General features: G+C 40.4%; 1 protein-coding gene across 1 annotated transcript in view; it reads right to left on the bottom strand.

Moving 5' to 3' along the window:
- The window catches only part of AGO3 (argonaute RISC catalytic component 3), a 121,738-nt gene that overhangs the window by 86,702 nt on the left and 14,451 nt on the right, over nucleotides 1-20,585 (bottom strand). Inside the window, exon 2 of the mRNA XM_056122746.1 lies at nucleotides 817-988. Coding sequence (XP_055978721.1) covers nucleotides 817-988 — 172 coding nt within the window. The remainder of the gene's footprint in view (nucleotides 1-816; nucleotides 989-20,585) is intronic.

Below are 20,585 nucleotides of genomic sequence, written 5' to 3'. Positions count from 1 at the left end.
AAATTAGATATGAAAGATCTACTGCATTTTAGTCCACACTTGGCTAATACTGAAAAGTGATTGTACTTGTTGGTTCCATCTCTGTGTATTTCAACAACTGAAATTCCAGAAGTTAACAACCACTTAACAACCACTTTTCGTGTTATTATTATTATTATTTTTTTGCTTTTTGGGTCACACCCGGTGACGCACAAGGGCGTTCCTCCTCGCTCTGCACTCAGGAATTACTCCTGGCGGTGCTTGGGGGACAATATAGGATGCTGGGCATCGAACCCGGGTTGGCTGCATGCAAGGGGAATGCCCTGCTCGCTGTACTATAGCTCCAGCCTCTACAATCACTTTTCAAAAAGAAAATTTGTTTTTGAAATTGACTATGCTTCAGAAATATAGTTTTGATTAAAAATCTGCCAACAGCCTTTACAGTTTTCCATTATAACGTAAGCTTAGATATTTTCTCTGTGACAAAAGAAAAGAGCCACATCATTTTCTTATGCTCTTAAAATAACACTAAGCATCTTTTCCCTTGCTAATAGGCAGTATGTCTGCACTGTCATTTTTCTCCTGATTCTGCTCCCACATTATATAAAGTATTATGTAATAACCCCTTAATAATGCTTTAAGATTATCGTTGTGATAGTAGTAGTGGTAGCTAGAAATAGTGGTTTTCACGGCTTTGGTTTCATAACTTCTGTTTTGATCCTCAATAATTTCAAAAAACAAACTGTCATGTGTCCTTGAGAAAATTGTTAGGGAAAAACAATTACTAAAGCAAAGACAAATACAAAGAGCAAAAAAATTTGACTTCATGATCCTTACCTGTTCACTCTCCGAGGACACTTGTCTGGTTTAATATCTACCTCATAGAGGTAGACATCAATCTTTGGGATTTCAACTTGAAAACAGTTAGCCAGCAATTTAATGGGTTTGCCCATGGTGCCATAGCCAGGTCTTCTGGGCACCATGAGTAGGGGCTGGGCCCCAACGGGTCCTGCCAAGGAGAGAGAGGAAAAAAAAAGATTAAGCTACATTTGATAATAATCTTTTCAACCAGAATGTGTTAAAATTTTGAGTATAGGGCCAAAGCGATAGTACAGCGGGTAGGCACATGGCTGACTTGGGTTCAATCCCCCAGCATCCCATATAGTGCCCCAAGCACCTCCAGGAGTAATTCCTGAGTGCAGAGCCAGAAGTAATGCCTGAGCATTGCTGGGTGTGACCCAAAAAGGAAAAAAACTGAATACAGCTAACAGACGTTGCGACTGACTACTGAGAACAACTCCATTTTGAACAGTTCAATTTCTTACAGCCCAATTTACTCTCATTTAGAAAACATTCAAACGAGCACCTCTCTAGAAAATTGGTTTGGAGGAGGTAGAAAGAAGTGACCACGACCACAGAAGCTCAAGATAGAACAAAGCATAAAGTGTGAGACCAACAGCAAAACAAAGAAGGAGATTTAAAAAAAAAAAAATGGAAGCAGAGAGGAATAAAAAAAATAGGAAAATAAATTAAAAAAGGAAAGACCCAGGAGCCTAAAGCACCTTTCATGCAAGCACTGTGATTCAGAAAGTTCTACTGTTTGGACCTGGTAGTTAAGTGGTCTGTGATCTGTGAACGCACAAGTGACTTCTGGCCGTACAGAAACTAACTGTAACTATGTGTAGGATCACAAAAAAGGCACAGCATCCAGCAAGCACTTTTTTAAACTAAAAAAGATGTGTGCATGTCATGGTCAGCATACGTATTGTTCAAACACTGACCATAGCAACAATGACAATGAAGAGAAGGGGACGAGGAAAATAAAGATTTAATTAATTTAATTAAAATAACATTTTAAAAGAACTGGAGCAACAGCACAGTGGGTAGGGCGTTTGCCTTGCATGTGGCCGACCCAGGTTCGATTCCTCCATCCCTCTCAGAGAGCCCAACAAGCTTCTGAGAGTATCCCACCCGCATGGCAAAGGCTGGCCAGCTACTGTGGCGTATTCGATATGCCAAAAACAGTAACAACAAGTCTCACAATAGATGTTACTGATGCCCACAGGAGCAGATCGATGAACACCGGGATGACAGTGCTACAGTGCAACATTTTAAAAAAGTGAGTGGTAATTGTTGAGAGAGCAGGAGGGCAAAGAAGGAAAGAAATCAAGTGGGGGAGAAAAGAACAGGAAATAATGGGTTGAACAGGAATCACGGTTTCAGTCATACTGGTGATATGGATGAGAGTTATATCCAAAACACAGACTCAACAAAAATGAGATCTAGGTTGCAACCACTGAAACTCTGTAATGTGCCTGTCAAGTTGACAGGCAGGGAGCAGGTGAGGAGGGAAAATGAGAGCACTGGTGCAGGGAAGTTGACACTGGTGATGGGATTGGTGTTGAAATATATGTCTAAAATGCGACTATCAATAGCTCAATAGTTTTGAAAATCACAGTTCTTTAATCAGGGGGTGGCGAAGTGGGTGATAATAAGAGCAAGAGCAAATAAAAGTTAACAAGAAATTAAAAATAAAAGACTGAAAAAGCGCAAAAGTATTTTAAAAAAATAAATAAAATTGTTAAGACCTGAGGCAACATTAATTTTTGAATAGGAGGAAAGCAGCTTAGATAAGCAGTGTAAGTTTTAAAAAAATCACTATAAAAACTTGAATATATTACAAACATTCTATCAATGAACTGAAGTTTGATGAAGCAAATTCCTAGAGAAATATAACTTACTGACATACCCAAGAATGTGAAATTTGAAAAGTATTCTATTGACAGAAACATAAAATAGTGCAGTTACTTCTCTTTTTTGTTTTGGGGCCATACCTGGCAGTGCTCAGGGCTTATTCCTGGCTCTATATAAGGAATCATGTATGGCAGGGCTGGTGGATCATATGGAATCCCAAAGATCTAACCCTGGTCAGCAGCATGCAAGGTAAGCACCATACCCACTGTACTACTGCTCTGGTCCTGTGGTACAGTCCCTTTTTAAAACAGAATGATGGTTCCTCAAAAGATGGAAAGGTGGACTAGTATATATGATTCAGCAATTCTACTTCTAGGTATGGAAGAGATAACTGACATTTATGCTCAAAGCACCATTACTCACAACAGCCAAAAGGTAGAAGCAACGCAAGAGTTCACTGATAGAATGGATGAGTAATATGTGGCATATACATATGAGAAAATATTATTCGGTCTTTTTTTTTTTTTTTTTTGCTTTTGTGGGTCACACAAGGTAATGCTCAGGGGCTGCTGCTGGCTCTGCACTCAGGAATTACTCCTGGCCGAGCCTGGAGAACCATATGAGACGCTGGAGATCGAACCCAGGCTGGCCGCATGCAAGGCAAATGCTCTTCCCACTGTACTATCACTCTGGTCCCAGTATTATTCAGTCTTAAAAAGGAAGGAGATACCAGAGAAACAGCTCAATGCGCTCGGCTAAGCATATACTCTGCATTCAGCAGGTCACAGCACTGAATGATCCCCTAAGCACAGAAGTGGGGGTAGCCGTCAAGCACCACTGGAGATTGACCAAAAACAAAACACAAAAAGAATGTTCTTACACTTGCTACAACATAGTTCATGAACTCTATGGATATTATGCTAAAATAAGTCAGTCACACCAAGTGACTGTGATTCCACTTAATACTATCTGATCACTTTCACACAGAGACAATAGAAAAAGGGTGGTTAACAGGGGCTGAGGGAAGGGACGGACAGATTGTTGCTCAATGGGTGTAATTTGAATTTTGCCAGATTAAAGTTCTGGACATTGAGTGCATAACAATGAAAAATGTAAGTAATACTACTGAACTATCCATTTAAAAAAAACTACAAAGACAGATAAATTTAATGTAACGTGTATTTCATCAGTTAAAAAACCCTAAGTGATGCCTACATTAAGCTTTGGTTTTGTTTTTGGCACCAAACATGGTGCCAGAGAACAAACCCAGGTCAGCCTGGGTTTATGCAAGGCAAAAGCCTTACCCACTGTACTATCTCTCCAGCCCTGTATCTAAGGCTTAATATTTTGGTGAAGATCATACCAGCCTGTGTTCAGGACTTTTCTCCTGGTTCTGAATCATTTCTGGTGGGGCCTGAGAGACCATATGTGGTGCTGGAGATCAAATCTGAGTTGGCTGTGTGCAGGGCAAGTGCCTTCTTCTGTACTATCTCTGACCCTGTTTTCACTTTTTGACTATTATGAATGATAGTGCTAAGAACACTCAAATCATGTCTTTGTATGGACATAAGTTTTTCTTTTCTCTTGAGTAGATCCCTAGGAAAGAATTGCCGGATCATGTTTGGCCTTTAAAGGAAGTGCTAGAACATGCTGGGGGAAAAGGCAGCTCAGATAGAGAAGGGAACACCAAGTAAAGGATGTTAGAAGGACTCACACGGGATGTGAGATGCGTGCTGAAAGTAGACTATAGACCGAATATGATGGCTATTCAATACCTCTATTGCAAACTACAACACCCTTAAGAAAAGAGAGAGCAAAAGGGAATGCCCTGCCACAGAAGCGCTGTGGTGGGGGATGGGCTGGGGGGTGAGAGAACTACTGGGATTATTGGTGGTGGATAATGGGCACTGGTGGAGGGATGGGTACTCGACCATTGTACAACTGAAACCCAAGCACGGAAGTTTGTAAGTCTACAACTGTACCTCATGGTGTTTCACTAATTTTAAAAAAAGTATTTACATTAAAAGAAATAATAATAAATGAAGTGCTAGAATGTTTTCCAACCACTATGGATTTATTATTTGTTTAACTGTGCTAAATAGCACTGTAGCACTATCCTCCTGTTGTTCATCGATCTGCTCGAGCAGGCCCAGTAATGGTTCCATTGTGATACTTGTTACTGTGTTTGGCATATCGAATATGTCACCGGTAGCTTGACAGACTTTGCAGTGTGGGTGAGATACTCTCGGTAGCTTGACAGGCTCTCCGAGAGGGGTGGAGGAATCAAACCCGGCTGGGCTGGGTCAGCCGTGTGCAAGGCAAATGCCCTACCCACTGTGCTATCATCCAGCAATTGTGCTAAATAGATTAAGATAAATGAGAGATAAAATATACAAACATACAAATTTTATTATAATTTTTGCTTAACTTTAGTTACAAAGTTGCTTCAGTTTTACCAGGTTTGAACCTATGTTTTTCTCCTTACAACTGAGGCTTCTATAACCAGACTGTACATAATCCGGTGTGTATTTCTATGTATCCCTGTGAATTTTGTTTTTGTTTTCCTACCACACTTGCCAGTGCTCAGTTTACTCCTGGATCTGTACTCAGGAATCACTCCTGGCAGGCTTTGAGTACCATATAAGGAACCAGGAATCAAACCTGGGTCAATCATGGACAAGGTAAGCACCCTACAAGCTGTACCATTTTGCTCTTGTACTATTGTTCACCAAATCTAAAGATGACAAAATGCTGTTGTTTCTTTGCTTTCCACTCACACTAATTCTGATAATTCTTGAAGATTCACATGTATCTTTCATTATTCTAGAGCTTTGGTGGTGTGGGGGGGTTCATCACAATCAGCTGTGCTCAGGGATCACTCATGGTAGGTAGAAGGGACCATACATGGTTCATAAGTCAACCCTGGGTCAGTTTAGTGCAAGGCTGTACTATCTTCAGACCCTATTCTGATGTCTTAAATAGCTGTTATAAAAAAGCTCTCTGGAGTACGGTAATTTTTCAAATCCTTTTCATTCAGTAATGTACTGCCTTCATACAAAAACAACTAGCTTGACAATGAACCCATACAAATTTATCTTGAAATTTCCACACATTATTTATAACATTGGTAATATGGATTTCTTATTCCTTTAAGTAGTATTCTGTATTTGAGACTTAGGAATACACAAATAAGTCCTTGTGTGTTCCTATTTTTTGCTTTATTAAATACATGATTAATTTTGGTCTGAGTTCAATTTCTCAGAAAGGTTTCTTCTGCTATTTCTTTAATTATAACTTTTGGCTTCAGTCCTTTCTCAAAGACCTTTAAACTTCGCCCTCAACAGAGTTTATATCCACCTGAATTGTTTCCAAGAGCCCTTTCAATATACATTTTGGGAGATGAGGGGTTTAACTATACCCAGTGGTGCTTAGGGGCTACTCCTAGCTCTGTGCTCAGGGATCATTCCTGGAGATGCTTGGGGAACAATATATACAGTGTCAAGGATTGAACCACGGTATGCTACATACAAGGCAAGAATCTTAACACTCCTGTATCATCTCTCAAGTCCTTCAATATACATGGGGGGTGGGGGTGTTTCAAGTACAGCTCAGGGTCCCATTCCCAGAAATAATCGGCCAAGCAGGCTGAACAGTTCAATGCTCAACCTGGTGATAAGGATGTCTGTATACTTGGTTACCCTACTCCCCAGCAGTCACACACTTGGCTGTAATGTACTAAAAGTCGATTTTGTTGTAGTGTTGGGGCTCACAGTGATAATGCCAATCACTACTATTGACAATGTAGGGCAATGCAGAAAACTGAAACTGAGACATCACACATGCAAATCTACCACAAAGTCACATCCCCAGGTTCAGGAACCCTACTTTTTATTTCTATGAATTTGACCTAAAATTTGTTATTATTTTTGGTGAAGCAAGATAGAAACTTAGAAAGATATGAGGTGAAAGAGAAGAAGTATGTGTTAAGGGGAGAACACAGGCTTGAAGAACAAGCCAAGCTTTTATTTTTAATTTCTTATTTACTCACTGTGAAATCATGAAGTTATTCATGATTGGGTTTCAGGCATATAATGTTTCAACACTACTGCCTTCACCATTGTCCACTTTATTCTACCAATGCTCCCCCTACAATTTGCCTCCCACTCACCAGTCTGCTTCTGTGAGAGGCACTTTTTTTTTTTTAATGAATCACTGTGAGATAGACCATTACAAAACTGTTCATGATTGGGCTTCGGTCATACAGTATTCCAACACCCATCCCTCTTCCAGTGTACATTTCCCAGCACCAGTGCCCCCAGGTTCCCTCCCATCACCCCCACCTATCTCTTCGGTAGGTGCTTTTTTTTTTTTTAATGTAAGAGTACTGCTATTTATTCAGCCACTGATTAGCTGATTGAATTGTGCATGAACTCCACCTTACATTTTTTTTCATTATTTTATAATTTTATTTATTGAATCATCGTGAGAGCAGTTACAAAGCTTTCGGGTCTAAGTCTCGGTCATACAATGAAACACCCATACCTTCACCAGTGCCCATTCTCCACCACCAAAAACCCCAGTATACCTCCATCCCACACCCTCCCCCAACCTGTGGGCAGATGATTTCCACATTACTCTCTCTCTACTTTGATTACATTCAATATTTTGACGCCAGACCCACCATTATTATTTGGGATTTTACCCCAACACTCAGATCTACTAAAAAGGCAAAACTAGACAATTTGTTTTCTATTGTTGGTTATGAATAACATATGGTGTCGTGTGGATTTTGGAATTCCGAAGTTTTAACAATTAAATCTGCCAAAACCTGCTGGGTTCCAAGATTTGTTCCCGAGTCTCTGGTATCATAGCCGTTAAGCAGTTTGATCAGGAGCCATAGAGGCTGTTCGTGGGTAGTGACTTGGGGTCTCAGAGTGGGGAGGAAAGGGCCGGCTCCACCCCCTCCGTGAGGCCCCACGTGTGTTGTCACTGAGGGTCCAAACCTGACTGTCCAATAGCCTCTGGAGGATGGCGGTCACATTGCCGCTTAGGGGGAGCAGGCGGAGGGACAACACCATTTTACCCCTGGGGCGGCCGGTGACAGTAACCTACTGCGGGTCCAGACGCATTTCTGCCAAAAGCCACTGGGTTCCAAGATTGTCTCTGAGTCTCTGGAATCATGGCCGTTAAGCAGCTTGATCAAGAGCCAGAGAGGCCATTTGTGGGCAGCAACTCGAGGTCTCGTTGGGACGGGGAGGAAAGGGCTGGCTCCACCCCCATTCTGTGAGGCCCCATGTGCCTCATCACTGTGGGTCCAAACCTGACTCCAGTGGCCTCTGGAGGATGAGAGCCACTGGGCCACCAGGGGGAATAGGCCAAGGCACGAAACCTGTTCCCACCTGAGGTGCCCCGACCCCGGCAACCTACTGCAGGGACCGGACGTATTTCTGCCAAAAGCTGCTGGGTTTCAAGATTTGTTTGAGTCTCTGGGATCATGGCCATTAAACGGCTTGATCAGGAGCCAGAGAGGCCATGCCTCCAATTATATAGCTGAGCTGGATTTGGACGTTTACTTTCTTGGTAAACTTTGCCCCAAGTTTTTGGGGTCTGACCAAAGGCACAGCAGCAATTTTGGGGTATCTGGAAGTCTGAAGGTGCCATCAGGCTGCTGATGCACTTGCCTCACAGGTACAGAATGACCTGCTGGCGGCACCAAACCCCCGACAGGCGCTTTTTTAAAATAAGTTTTTGCAATGTGGTTTACAGTACTGTTGCTCATAGGGTTTTTTGGTTTTTTTTTTTTTATTTTTTTGCTTTTTGAGTCACATCCAGCAATGCTTAGGGGTTTCTCCTAACTCTGCATTCAGAAATCACTCCTGGCATTGCTTGCTTGAGGGACCATATGGGATGCCAGGGATTGAACCTGGTCTGGCTTCATGCAAGGCAAACGCTCTACCCACTGTACTATCACTCCAGCCCCTGCTCAGAGGGCGTCATATGTAACACTTTACCATTTTTCAACACTATCTCCTACTCCCAGCTGGACACTTCTCTCTACCATAAATGTTGCCCCCTCCCTGTCCTAGTCCCAGCCCTCTCAAGTGGCATGTTTCTTATTGAAGAGCAAACCAAGTATGACCTAAACATTTTTAAAAACATGCTCCCTATCCCTTCATTGTTGCTGAAATGACTGAGAAGTTGTAGATAGCTGGTTGCCCCACTCCCTACCCCAAAATACATGGTTGTGCTGCTTAACAGGAATCAGTCACACATTAGTAGGACTCACAAAACGTGGTTGTGGTGTGCAGGAAACTACATACTGCTATACCTCTTGGATGGCAACCAGAATATAGAGCTGGAGACTGAACTCACAACCTGCCACTGATCTATCCCCGGATTCCTGCCTTTTTAAGGTTTCAAGTAGACGCGCTATTATGCAGGGCTTGTATTTTCTCTTATTTCAACTTACAGAATGCCTACCCACCAGCATCATTCGTATTAAAGAAATTGCAAAATCACCTCTTTTTTGAAGCTGAGTATCCTACCATCACATGTCATACATATACTGTAATTATAATTGCAGCGTAGCACTGTCATCCCGGTGTTCGTCGATTTGCTCGAGGGGGCACCACTGCGTCTCCATTGTGAGACTTGTTACTGTTTTTGGCATATCGAATATGCCACGGGAATCTTGCCAGGTTCTGCCGTTAGGGCGGGATATTCTTGATAATGTGCCAGGCTCTCCGAGAAGGGCGGAGGAATAAAACCTGGGTCGGCCTCGTGCAAGGCAAACACCCTACCCACTGTACTATTGCTCCAGCCCTGTGATTACAATTATAAAATTTAATTGAAATTAAAGTTATGGTAACTGGATAGACAGACAACACAGGGAGTAAGATTCTTGCCTTTGGCCTTACATCCTGCTGACCTGGTTTGAGTATTTATATGGTTCCCTGAACAACAGGTGTCACTCCTCAACAAAGCCAATAACAGCCCCTGATCACTGAAGGTATGAACCACATACTAAGCCCTCTCCCCAGTGTTTTTTATTTTATTTATTTTTTCTTTTTGGGTCACACCTGGCGACGCACAGGGGTTACTCCTGGCTCTGCACTCAGGAATTATTCCTGGCAGTGCTGGGAGACCATACGGGATGCTGGGAATTGAACTCGGGTCGGCCACGTGCAAGGCAAACGCCCTACTCACTGTGTTATCACTCCAGCCCCTCCCCAATGTTTTTTAAACTATGACTATATACTTCATTTAAAAAAAATTTAATTGGGGGGGATTTAAGATGAGCAAATACTTTGTGAGTCACATCTGGCAGTACTTCTTGGGGCTTAGGGGTTGTTCTTTAAGGACCAGCTTCCTACAAAGTGTTCACTCTAGCCTGTTGAACTATCTCTGCTCACACAGATGAAAAGTTTTTCACTTTTACATTCTTATTGTATTCACTGTGAGATACGCAGGTTTTTATTTTATTGTGGTTACACTGATGTGCAAGAATGTAAATTTTTATACTCTAGTACTCGAGGTGTGCGTTGTTACTACACCACATTGACCAACAAAGTTTCATTATGTCTCCATCTCAGTCCAATGGAACCTTTCTTTCAGTCATTTCTTACCTTTTTTTTTTTTGTAGGGAATAAAGCTTTAATTAGTGGTCAACCAAGCTAAAAGCAAAAAGTCAGCACCTCTACTTAGCCAATGTCTTTTTTGTTGTTGTTTTGTTTTTTAAATTTTATTTTCAAAGAATTGTTCAGTGATTACATTCAATATTACAACACCAATCCCACCACCATTACACCTTCCCACTACCATTATTTCAAGCTTTTACACCATGACCCAAGCCTGCCCCAAAGGCAGATACTAAATGATTTATTTTATATTGTTATGAATAATTGACTAAAAATGATCCAAAAAGGTTTCCATAGAGGAAAGTGTGTGAAAATTGCTGTATCTCATCTTGGAGCCATTAAGGCCCTGTATGAGAGAGATCATTAGCTTGTTGTTGGAGTTTGAGTCTTGTGTACACACACACACACACACACATACACATACATATATATGTGTGTGTGTATATATACATATACACATATATATATATTTATCAAGATTGGTTGTGTTCTACCTTATACCCCATCAAATGTGGTGTGCTACTTCTTGGTATATCAGTGTTATGATTGTACAAGATGTGTGCTCCTAGAGTTCTAAAATTTTTTCAAAGGGTGCTAGAATTGCACTCCTTGCCTGCACTCCAATTCTGTGGTAGAATCTAAGGGTGTACTTTCAGTTGAGCATAATTTCTTACCTTTAATTAAAAAAATTTTTTTTAATACTTGTGAGATCAGTTAGTATTCATCTTTTTTATTCATTTGATTCCACTTCCATCGATATTGGAATAAAAAGCAATATTTTGTCTTTGTCTTTTTTAAGGGCTGAATAATATTCTATTTTTTTTATATATAGCGTATCTTCTTTATCTACTCATCTGCTGTTGGACACAGGTTGCTTCCAAATCTTGGCTATAATAAATAGTACTGCAATGAATATAACTGCACATATCTTAACAAATTAGTGTTTTTGTATGCTCTGGATAGATAAGAGTAGAACTGTTGAATCATATGGCACTGTTGTTAATTTTTTGGGAAATCTTCGTACTGTTTCTCATAAAGGCTGAACAAAATTACATTATCATCAATAGTGCTCAAGGGCTTTTTCTCCACATCCCTGCCATACTTGCTGCTTCTGGCCTTCTCGTATAAGACATTAATACAGATGTAATGTGATATCACATTGTTTTAACCTGTACTTCCCTGATTATAAGTGATAATCACTTGATCACTTGATACCCTGTTACTCATCGATTTGCTCGAGTGGGCGCCAGTAACATCTCCATTCATCCCTGTTGCGTGATAAGTGATAATGAACATTTCTTTTTTCATGTGCCTGTGGCTATATGTTCATCTGCTGTGAAGTATCTATTGAGCTATTCTATTTTTCATGGAGCTTTTTTGTTGGTATTGCATTCTATAAATTCACTAAATATTTTTTTCAGACATATGTGTGTGAAAGCCTTTTTTTCTCATTCATTAGAATGTCTTTGTTTTAATGCATTTCTTTCACTGTGCAGAAAATTTTGTCGGCAAGCTACCGAGAGTATCTCGCTCGCACGGCAGAGCCTGGCAAGCTCCCCGTGACGTATTTGATATGCCAGACACAGTAACAACAAAGTCTCCAATGGAGACGTTACTGGGCCCGCTCGAGCAAATCGATGATCAACGGGAGGGCCTTTACTTTTACTTTACTTATTATCCCTTTATTCACTTTTTGCTTGTTGAAAAAAAGACATATTTTGCTTGTCTAAAGACATCACTTAAGTCATGGTGTTTCACTAATAAAAAAAAGTTCAAAGAAAAAAGTAAAGACATCATTGAAGTCAATATCATGGAGTATTTTCTCTATTTTGTATTTTAAAGTTTTTTAACATCCAAGTTTTTTTTTTTAATCCCCCTACCCAAACATATAAGTCTTTGATCTATTTGAATAAGCATTTGTGCTTGGTAAGAGGTAGTGATCAATTTCATTCTTTTGATTTTTGTTTGTTTTTACGTGCCACATATAAGGGCACCTGGGGATCTCTTCCAGTGATGATCAGGGAACCATGCATCCCGCACACAAAATATGCACTTTAACCCTTGTGCAATCACCAGGGTCAAATTGTATTCTTTAACAATCCAATTTTTTCCACACCAATTGTTGGAGAGTTTTTTTTCCCTCTATCTTATGCTCGCGGGCTCCTTTATCATAAATTAATTCTTTGCATACGTGAGAATAATTCTGCACTCTCAATTCTATCCATAGATCTTATCTATTTTTATTCCCATGTCCCCTGTTATTATAGCATTGCGTATAGTTTAAAGTTGGGCATGCTGCCCGGAGGGGAAAGGGTGTTGCCCCATTCGCCCTGGCCTTTCCGGAAAGAAAGATGGCGGCCGGCTGGGAGCCTTGTGGACAGCAGGTTTGAGCCGGGGGTGGGGGCGGCAGGGACCTCATGGGAAGGGGGGCGTTCCGGTCCATCCTTCACGCCCTACCAAGGTCACCAGTTGCCCCCCACGAGCGGCTCTCCGGCACGGCCACAAATCCAGAGCACAGAAACCAATCTCTTAACTATCTAACTTTTAATAGAAATACTTCCAGGGTTAATAAGTAAAATAGCAGAAATCCAAAACCGCACGGCCGCAATAGCGGTCAACATCATTTAATTCTTAAAACCCAGCTGTAGAAAGCAAATCATTTCACAACGCTTTTTCAGCATGTCTGATTTGGGGGGGCGGGTCGTAATCTCTAAATAATAATGGTGCATCTTTTATTGAAACAATAAATCTAGTCAAAGTAGATAGAGTGTTAACTAGAACTCATCTGCCTCACAGGAATTGGGAGGGGTGGGAGGTGGGGTTCTATTGGGGTTCGCGGGTAAAAATAAGTATTGGTAAAGGGAAATGTGTTTGATATTTACATGACTGAAACCTAAACCTGAAAGCTCTGTAACTTTTCCCACAGTGATTCAATAAATAAATAAATTATAAAAAAAAAAAGTTGGGCATGATGCTTCTACTCCTTTTTTTCATTACTGCTTTGGCTAATAGCAATCTTCTGCGGTGCCATGTGAATTTTAGCAGCATCTGTTCTATTCCATTGAAATTTTCTTAACAACTGCATTAAATTTGTACAATTCTTTGGATACAGTGATTGAATATTCTGATTCCTTCTCACCCTCAAAGATGCCCAGGACTCATCCTAGCCATTCTCAGCCAGTTGGCATTCAGTGCTAGGGCACCTGGATGGATGCTGTTTGGTCCTGGGGATTACCTAGGCACGCCAGTGGTGCTCTTGGGCCTTATTCAGGAATGCACCCAGTGAAGCTTGGGGGGATCTTGTGGTGCCAAAGACAGAACTGGATTGGTCACATGCAAGGTCAACAGGCCCTAGGATGATTGTTTTAACAATGATAATTCTACCAATCCATGAGTGAATATCTTTCCACTTCCTGTGTCTTCTTTAAATTTTTGTTTCTGAGCCACCCACAGTGGTGCTGAGAGGCTACAACTAGATTAGTGCTCAAGGGTCACCACAGGCAGTGCTTAGGGGGACCATGCAGTGGCAGAGATCAAGTCCTGTACGCAAATCATATGCACTAGGCTTTTGAAGTTATTTCCCTGGCCCTCTTATAATTCTTTTAATAATTTTCCATTTTCTTTTATCTTCTAATTCTTCTAACAACTTAGTTTTTGAATTACAAGTCTTTTACCTAATTTGTGAATTCCTAGATATTTCATTCTTTCTGACACAACTGTAAATAAGAATGTTTTTTATTTTTCTCTCTTCTATTGTTCATCTGTTCCCATATAGAAATATAACAGATTTAAGCATTTTGATTTTTTTTTCCCACCTGCCAATCTACTGGTCAAGTGAAGAATTCCTAAAGTGGGCAATACTAATCCCTGGGTGTGCTGGAATGATCTAGGGGAGCACTTTCTATTTGTTCACTTAAGAAATACAGATTTCAGGAAGGGGCACCCCCCCACTTCCCCTAAGAAAAAGGGACAGTAAGCCTGGGAGTATCAGGGCCTGATGTTTTTAATTATTATTATTATTTTTTTTAGTAATGGCTTTTGAGTTTTCTAACATCATCTGCAAACAGTGGTAATTTTACAATTTTTTTTTTTGTCTTGGATCCCTTTTATTTTTATCTCCTACCTAATGCTCTGGTTAGATTTTCCAATACCATGTTGAGTAATAGAGACCAGAAGGGATAGAAATCCCAGAATTGTGCCTAATCTTAGAGGGAAAAAGCTTTGTTTTTGCCACTGAGTATGCTACCCATAGGCTTGCTGTATATCACCTTTACTATTTTGAGGTTGTTCAGTTTTTCACAGATGCTAAATCTTGTTAAAAGCTTTATTTGTATCTACTGATATGACCATATGAATTTTATTCTTCCATGTTTGCAATGCATTACAACTGAATTGTATATAGTGAATCATACTTTTATCCCTGTAATAAAAGTCATTTGGTCATGATTCATGATCCTTTAAATAAACTATTGATTTAAGTTTGCTAAGATTCTATTGAAGGCCTATGCATATACATTCATCAAGGATACTGATTTCAGTTTTGTTTCTTCGCCCTTTTTTATGTGTGTGGAGAAGTGTTCATGGTTTCCTCTGGCTCTGAGGTCAGGTTAACATTTCTGACAGTGCTTAGGAGACTATATTAGGTACAAGGGACTGAACCAGGGTTGGCCTCTTGCAAGGTAAACACTGAAACCCTTGTTATCTTCTTCAATCCTGTTTCTGATCCCAGGCATCCCATAAGGTTCCCTGAACCCAGTAGGAGTGGTTCCTGAATGCAGATCCAGGAGTAACCCCTGAGCATAGCCAGGTGTGATCCCAAAGTAAAACCAAAATAAAAACAGAAAAAGAAATATAATTTTAATAATAATTACAGAGAACTGAAAAAATAAACATTTGATTCCCATAAGGTGCTCAAGTAGGTATAGAGCAGATTATAATGCATTTATTTTTCATCGATCAGGTGCTAACAAATGCATGAAAGAAAGTGAATTACAGGTGTAGAAAGAGTATGCTTGGTGATGGGGGGAGCAACAGTAAGAAGTTTATCACTTTAGGAAGCTTTATCAAAGAAGGCTTCTGAAAGTAGGCTAAGCAGACAGAAAACGGGAGAAAAGTCTTGTGAATATCTGAACAACATTCTAGGCAGAAGGAAAATAAAGTATAAAGGATGAAGCAGATGCTTGCTTGATGTCTGAAGAACAGAAAACAGATCACTATGCCTGAAGCAGAGTGTGCAAGAGAGGAGGGTAAATGAGATCAGCTCATACAAAATAAGGTCTTTGGATCTTTTTGTTTGTTTGTTTCTTCTGAAAATAAGTAACAAAGGGCTCTAAGTCAGGAAGCACTATGATCTCGCTTAATTTTTTTTTAAAAGATCATCCCAAGCTGCTATATAAAAAATAATTAAGGGTACAAGCAGGGAGACCAATTAGCAGACTAATTGTCCAGGCAAAGGTTAATAATGTTGATTTAGGTTTAGAATGGTAGCAACTGAAAGAATGTTGATATGGACAATAATTAGAAAATAAACTGGGTGAAAACTGCTAATGGACTGAATAAGAACTGTGGGATATGAAAGGAAAGAATCATCAAGGGGGAAACAGGGAGGAGGAAAAAGAGGAGCGGAAAGGATGAAGAGGAGGAGAAGAATGAGAATAAGAAGAAAAAACAAGAAGACTGGAAATGCGATTTACTGAGATAGAAAACTCAGTGATAAGAGCAAGTTTGGAAAGGAAATGAGTTTTACGATCACGATCAGGATCATCCTGTTGTTCGTCAATTGCCTCGAGCAGGCACCAGTAATGTCTCCTTCGTCCTAGCCCTGAGATTTTAAAGTGCCATATTCAAGGCCCTTTCAGGGTTAGGAGAATGAGACCCATCATTGTTACTGGTATTTGGCATATTGGGTACGCCACGGGGAGTTTGCCAGACTCTGCCGTGTGGGCAGGTTACATTCAGTAGCCTGCCATGTTTTAGGATGTTCTAAGTTTAAAACTATACATGTATGGGGCTGGAGCAATAGCACAGCGGGTAGGGCGTTTGCCTTGCATGCCACTGACCTGGGTTTGATTCCCAGCATCCCGTATGGTCCCCTGAGCACCGCCAGGGGTAATTCCTGAGTGCAGAGCCAGGAGTAACCCCTGTGCATCGCCGGGTGTGACCCAAAAAGCAAAAAAACTATCCATGTATGTAGACAAGTTCAAGGTAGAAGTCTAGGCTGGAGAGGTAAAAGCTGGCATTCTCAAAGCTAGAGAGAGATAGTACAGAGGGTAAGGAGCTTGCCTTGCACACGGCTGACCGTGGTTTGATCCCTGGCATTCCATATATTCCCAGAGCCCCACCAGGAGTGATCCCTGAGTGCAAAGCCAGGAGTCAGCCTTGAGCACACTGCTGGGTGTTTTCCCCTCAACTCCCCCAGCGTTTCCCTGCAAAAAAAAAAAAAAAGCTAATCTTTTCAACACTCACAGGGGTAGGAGATAAAACAGACTATGATAGTATAGAAGAGTACTAAGTCTTGGACAGTTCCAAAGTTTAGAGTTTGGAAAGATGAAAAGGAAACAATAAAATAATAAGAAGTGATAAGAAGTGATAGCCACAAGATTGGAGGAGGAACTACAAAAACTGGTATCTAGCCAAGCAGAAAAGGAGTGTTTCAAGAGGGAAAGTACTTAGTCAAATACAGTTGAAAAGTCAAATAGAATTAAGATTTGGGAACTACTGGGTTAAGTAAACTCTTTGTTGAATCTGAATGAAGTGAAAGTAAAAGTCAACAGAATTAAGTTTTATTTTATAATGTCCTACCCAGACGGCTGGAGAGATAGACAGCACAGTGGGTAGGGCACGTACAGTTGTCTTGTGCACAGTCAAACCAGGTTTGATCTATGGCATTCCATATAGTTCCCTGAGCACTCCCAGGAGTACTTCCTGAGTTCAGACCCAGGAGTAACCCCTAAGCATCGCTGGATTTAGGACAAATTCTAAAACTAAACTAAACTGTCCTAACCAGGGAGATAGAAAAAAGGGATGGAGCATATGCTTTACATGCCAGAACCATGGGTCTGATTACCTGGTACCAGCATGGTCCCTCAAGCACAGCCAAGAGGACTCCAGCATGAAGTATGCAGGCTCTGTCGGGTATTGTCCAAAACCAAAGGCAAAATGAGAAAACAACTCTGATCCTGAGCAAGTCTTTATGGCAGTGTAAGGACCCCCTTCTTTTGGACCACACCCGACCACACTCAGAAATTACTCCTGGCTCTGCTCAGGAATCACTCCTGGTGGGGTTCAGTGGACCATATGGGATACCAGAGATCAAACCCAGGTCGGCCTCACTTTGGCCCCATGGCCCCTTGTAAGCCTTTTATATGCGTGGACCAGTGCCTGTCCTGCAGTAATAGCCACAGCAGTAGACCAGTGATTTTCAACCTTTCTGAACTTGCAGACTGGCAGTGGTTTATAGGACAGTGGCTGAAGAACTTTGTTTTAGGTCCTAACTATTTACAGAAAGAAACTATATTATACCATAACAAACTGTCCACAAATTGTACAACAGAAAACTCAGACTGAAAGACACTTAAAACACAATCACAATGTTTAGAACTTACTTAAATTTCAAATTTAAAAAAAAAAAGTAGGGGACTGGAGAGATAATACAGCAGGTACAACACTTGCCTCACATCTGGCCAACCTGGGTTTGATCCCTAGCTCTGCAAATGGTCCCCTGAGCACTATCAGCAGTGAGTCCTAAAATTGAACCCCTGAAGCGGCAAACCTGAACCCAATCACTGCCACGCCCACGGTCGAGCTTCACAGGCTCATCCGGAGCTCCCCAAGCATGAGAATGAATCCACTGAAAAATCCAGGTATATGGGACTTATGACTGAAAACTCCAGGTTTCACAGAGTCGGAAATGGGCGACCTCCCGCCATCTCCCTGCCCTTCCAATTTCCTGGCAGTCAAGCCCCAGAACTGCCTCTGGGTGCCATTTAAGCGCATTAATGGCCATGATCTAGAGACTCAAATAAATCTTGGAAGAGAGTGGCACACTCAGAGATTCCTCTGGACCCCAATTATTTAAAAGTTTAGAATTCCAGGAGCTTCAATGTCTTACTATTCATAACATGCAATACAAAATAAATTATTTAGCAGGCTTGAGTGGTGGGAGGAAAATATGAAATAATGGTGGTGGGGAAGGTGTAATGGTAATGGGATTGGTCTTGAAATATTCAATGCAATCAATTATTGTAAACAACTTTATGAAAATAAAACTGAAAAATGTTTAAAAGAATAAGGACAACTATAAACGTGAACACTATATTTGATATAAGGAATATAATTTTCCCATGATTATGGTACTGTGGCTCATTTAAAGTCCACAGTTTTTATAGATACTTTACATTTTATAGATATCTATACTTTATAGATACTTATGAATGAAATACATTATGACTAGAGTATGCTTCTAAAAATTCAGGAGAGGGATGAGGGCCAGAGAGATAGATATTACAGCGAGTTACTTAACTCGCCTTGCATGTGGCCGTTTTTGATACCCAACACCCCATAAGATCCCCCGAGCCCAGCAGGAGTGATCCCTGACTTATCCAGGAATCCCTGACTTATCCAGGAATAAATCTATAGCAGTATCAGATGTATCTCCCTTCCCCCCCAAAATTCAGAAGGCTGAAAGAAAGTAAAGGAAGTAAGACTGCTGCCTTGGAACTGCTCTGAACATTACTAGGTAGGGGTCAAAAAACCCAAATAGGAGAGAGGAATGCATGAAAGAAATAATTCTACATAGGTTGAAATTTATTTCATTTGGGTGATGGTAAAGGTAAAAGGTAAAGGCCCTCCCGTTGATCGTCGATTTGCTCGAGCGGGCCCAGTAACGTCTCCATTGGAGACTTTGTTGTTACTGTGTCTGGCATATCGAATACTCTCATTTGGGTGATGAGTAAATGGAAATTTGTTATACAAATCTGCTTATCTGTATACACAATTGTAATAGTGACTCAAAAAAGGAAGAGAAGTGTCACTTTCTTTGCATACATAAATTCTTTTTACTATTCCATTGTACAGATAAGGAAATTAAAGCTAATAAAGATTAAATGCACTGCCAACAATGTCCAAGCTTTTTTAAAAAATTTTTTTAATTTTTGAAAGCAGTTTTAGGCTCACAACAAAATTGAGCAGATGAGACTGTCCATATGCCTTCTGTCTTTCACATATGCACAATCTCTCCCCCAATATAAACATCTCTGCACCAGAATGGTACATTTGTCACAATCAACAACAACTTGACACATCATCATAAAGTGACAGTTAATTTGAAAACTAGAGCTTGTCTCCAAAACCTATGCATTTCCCCTTTATCACACTCCCAATTTTCTTCTCCATTAGCAGAAATTTTACTGGTATTTTTATACAAACTGTATAAAGGTGAGGAAAATCCTGTTTTATGTATTGGAAAGGAACAGATCTAACATTAAAACTATAAATCATATCAAATGTTAAAATACACTTTTACTGGGACTTACCAATTGTATGATAATTTTAAAGTGACAAAAGTCTTATAAATACTTCTTCATTTTGAATTAAGAGGTAAAGGTAAAGGTAAAGGCCCTCCCGTTGTTCATCGATTTGCTCGAGCGGGCCCAGTAACATCTCCATTGGAGATTTTGTTGTTACTGTGTTTGGCATATCGAATACATCACGGGTGGCTTGCCAGGCTCTGCCGTGCGGGCGAGATACTCTTGGTAGCTTGCCGGGCTCTCCAAGAGGGGCGGAGGAATCGAACTCGGGTCGGCCATGTTGGCTGCGTGCAAGGCAAACGCCCTACCGCTGTGCTATCGCTCCAGCCCTTAATTAATTCAACTGGAATTAATCTCTTAATTCCAGCTGAATTAAGAGATTAGAAAAAAATTTAAAGTACATGTTAATTTCTGATTCTAATTTCTAATTCTTACTCTTTTTTTCTTGGATCTCAAATACATATATTCATGATTATGTTTCAGTGCACTTTTACCATAAATAAATTAACTTTCCACAATGTCTTTATTAGAAATTTACAAGTTCTTTTCAATTAATAAAATTACTAAGTGCCCTATTTGGAGAGCCTAAATCCAAAGATTCATCAGAACAGAAAAGAGCCTAAATAAAAAGCAAGTTGAGTCACTGAAAAACACTATTTATAAGATGCTTTTAGGGTTGCAATCAATGAAAAAAAAATTGTTGAAATAAAATATCTTTTAGTTGATTTCTATGATAATACAACTAAAG

The sequence above is a fragment of the Sorex fumeus genome, unplaced genomic scaffold, assembly GCF_029834395.1.
Source record: "Sorex fumeus unplaced genomic scaffold, SorFum_2.1 ptg000047l, whole genome shotgun sequence".
NCBI classification, from domain to species: domain Eukaryota; kingdom Metazoa; phylum Chordata; class Mammalia; order Eulipotyphla; family Soricidae; genus Sorex; species Sorex fumeus.
Note: the sequence above shows the minus strand (reverse complement) of the source record. Positions and strands in the feature narration are given on the sequence as shown.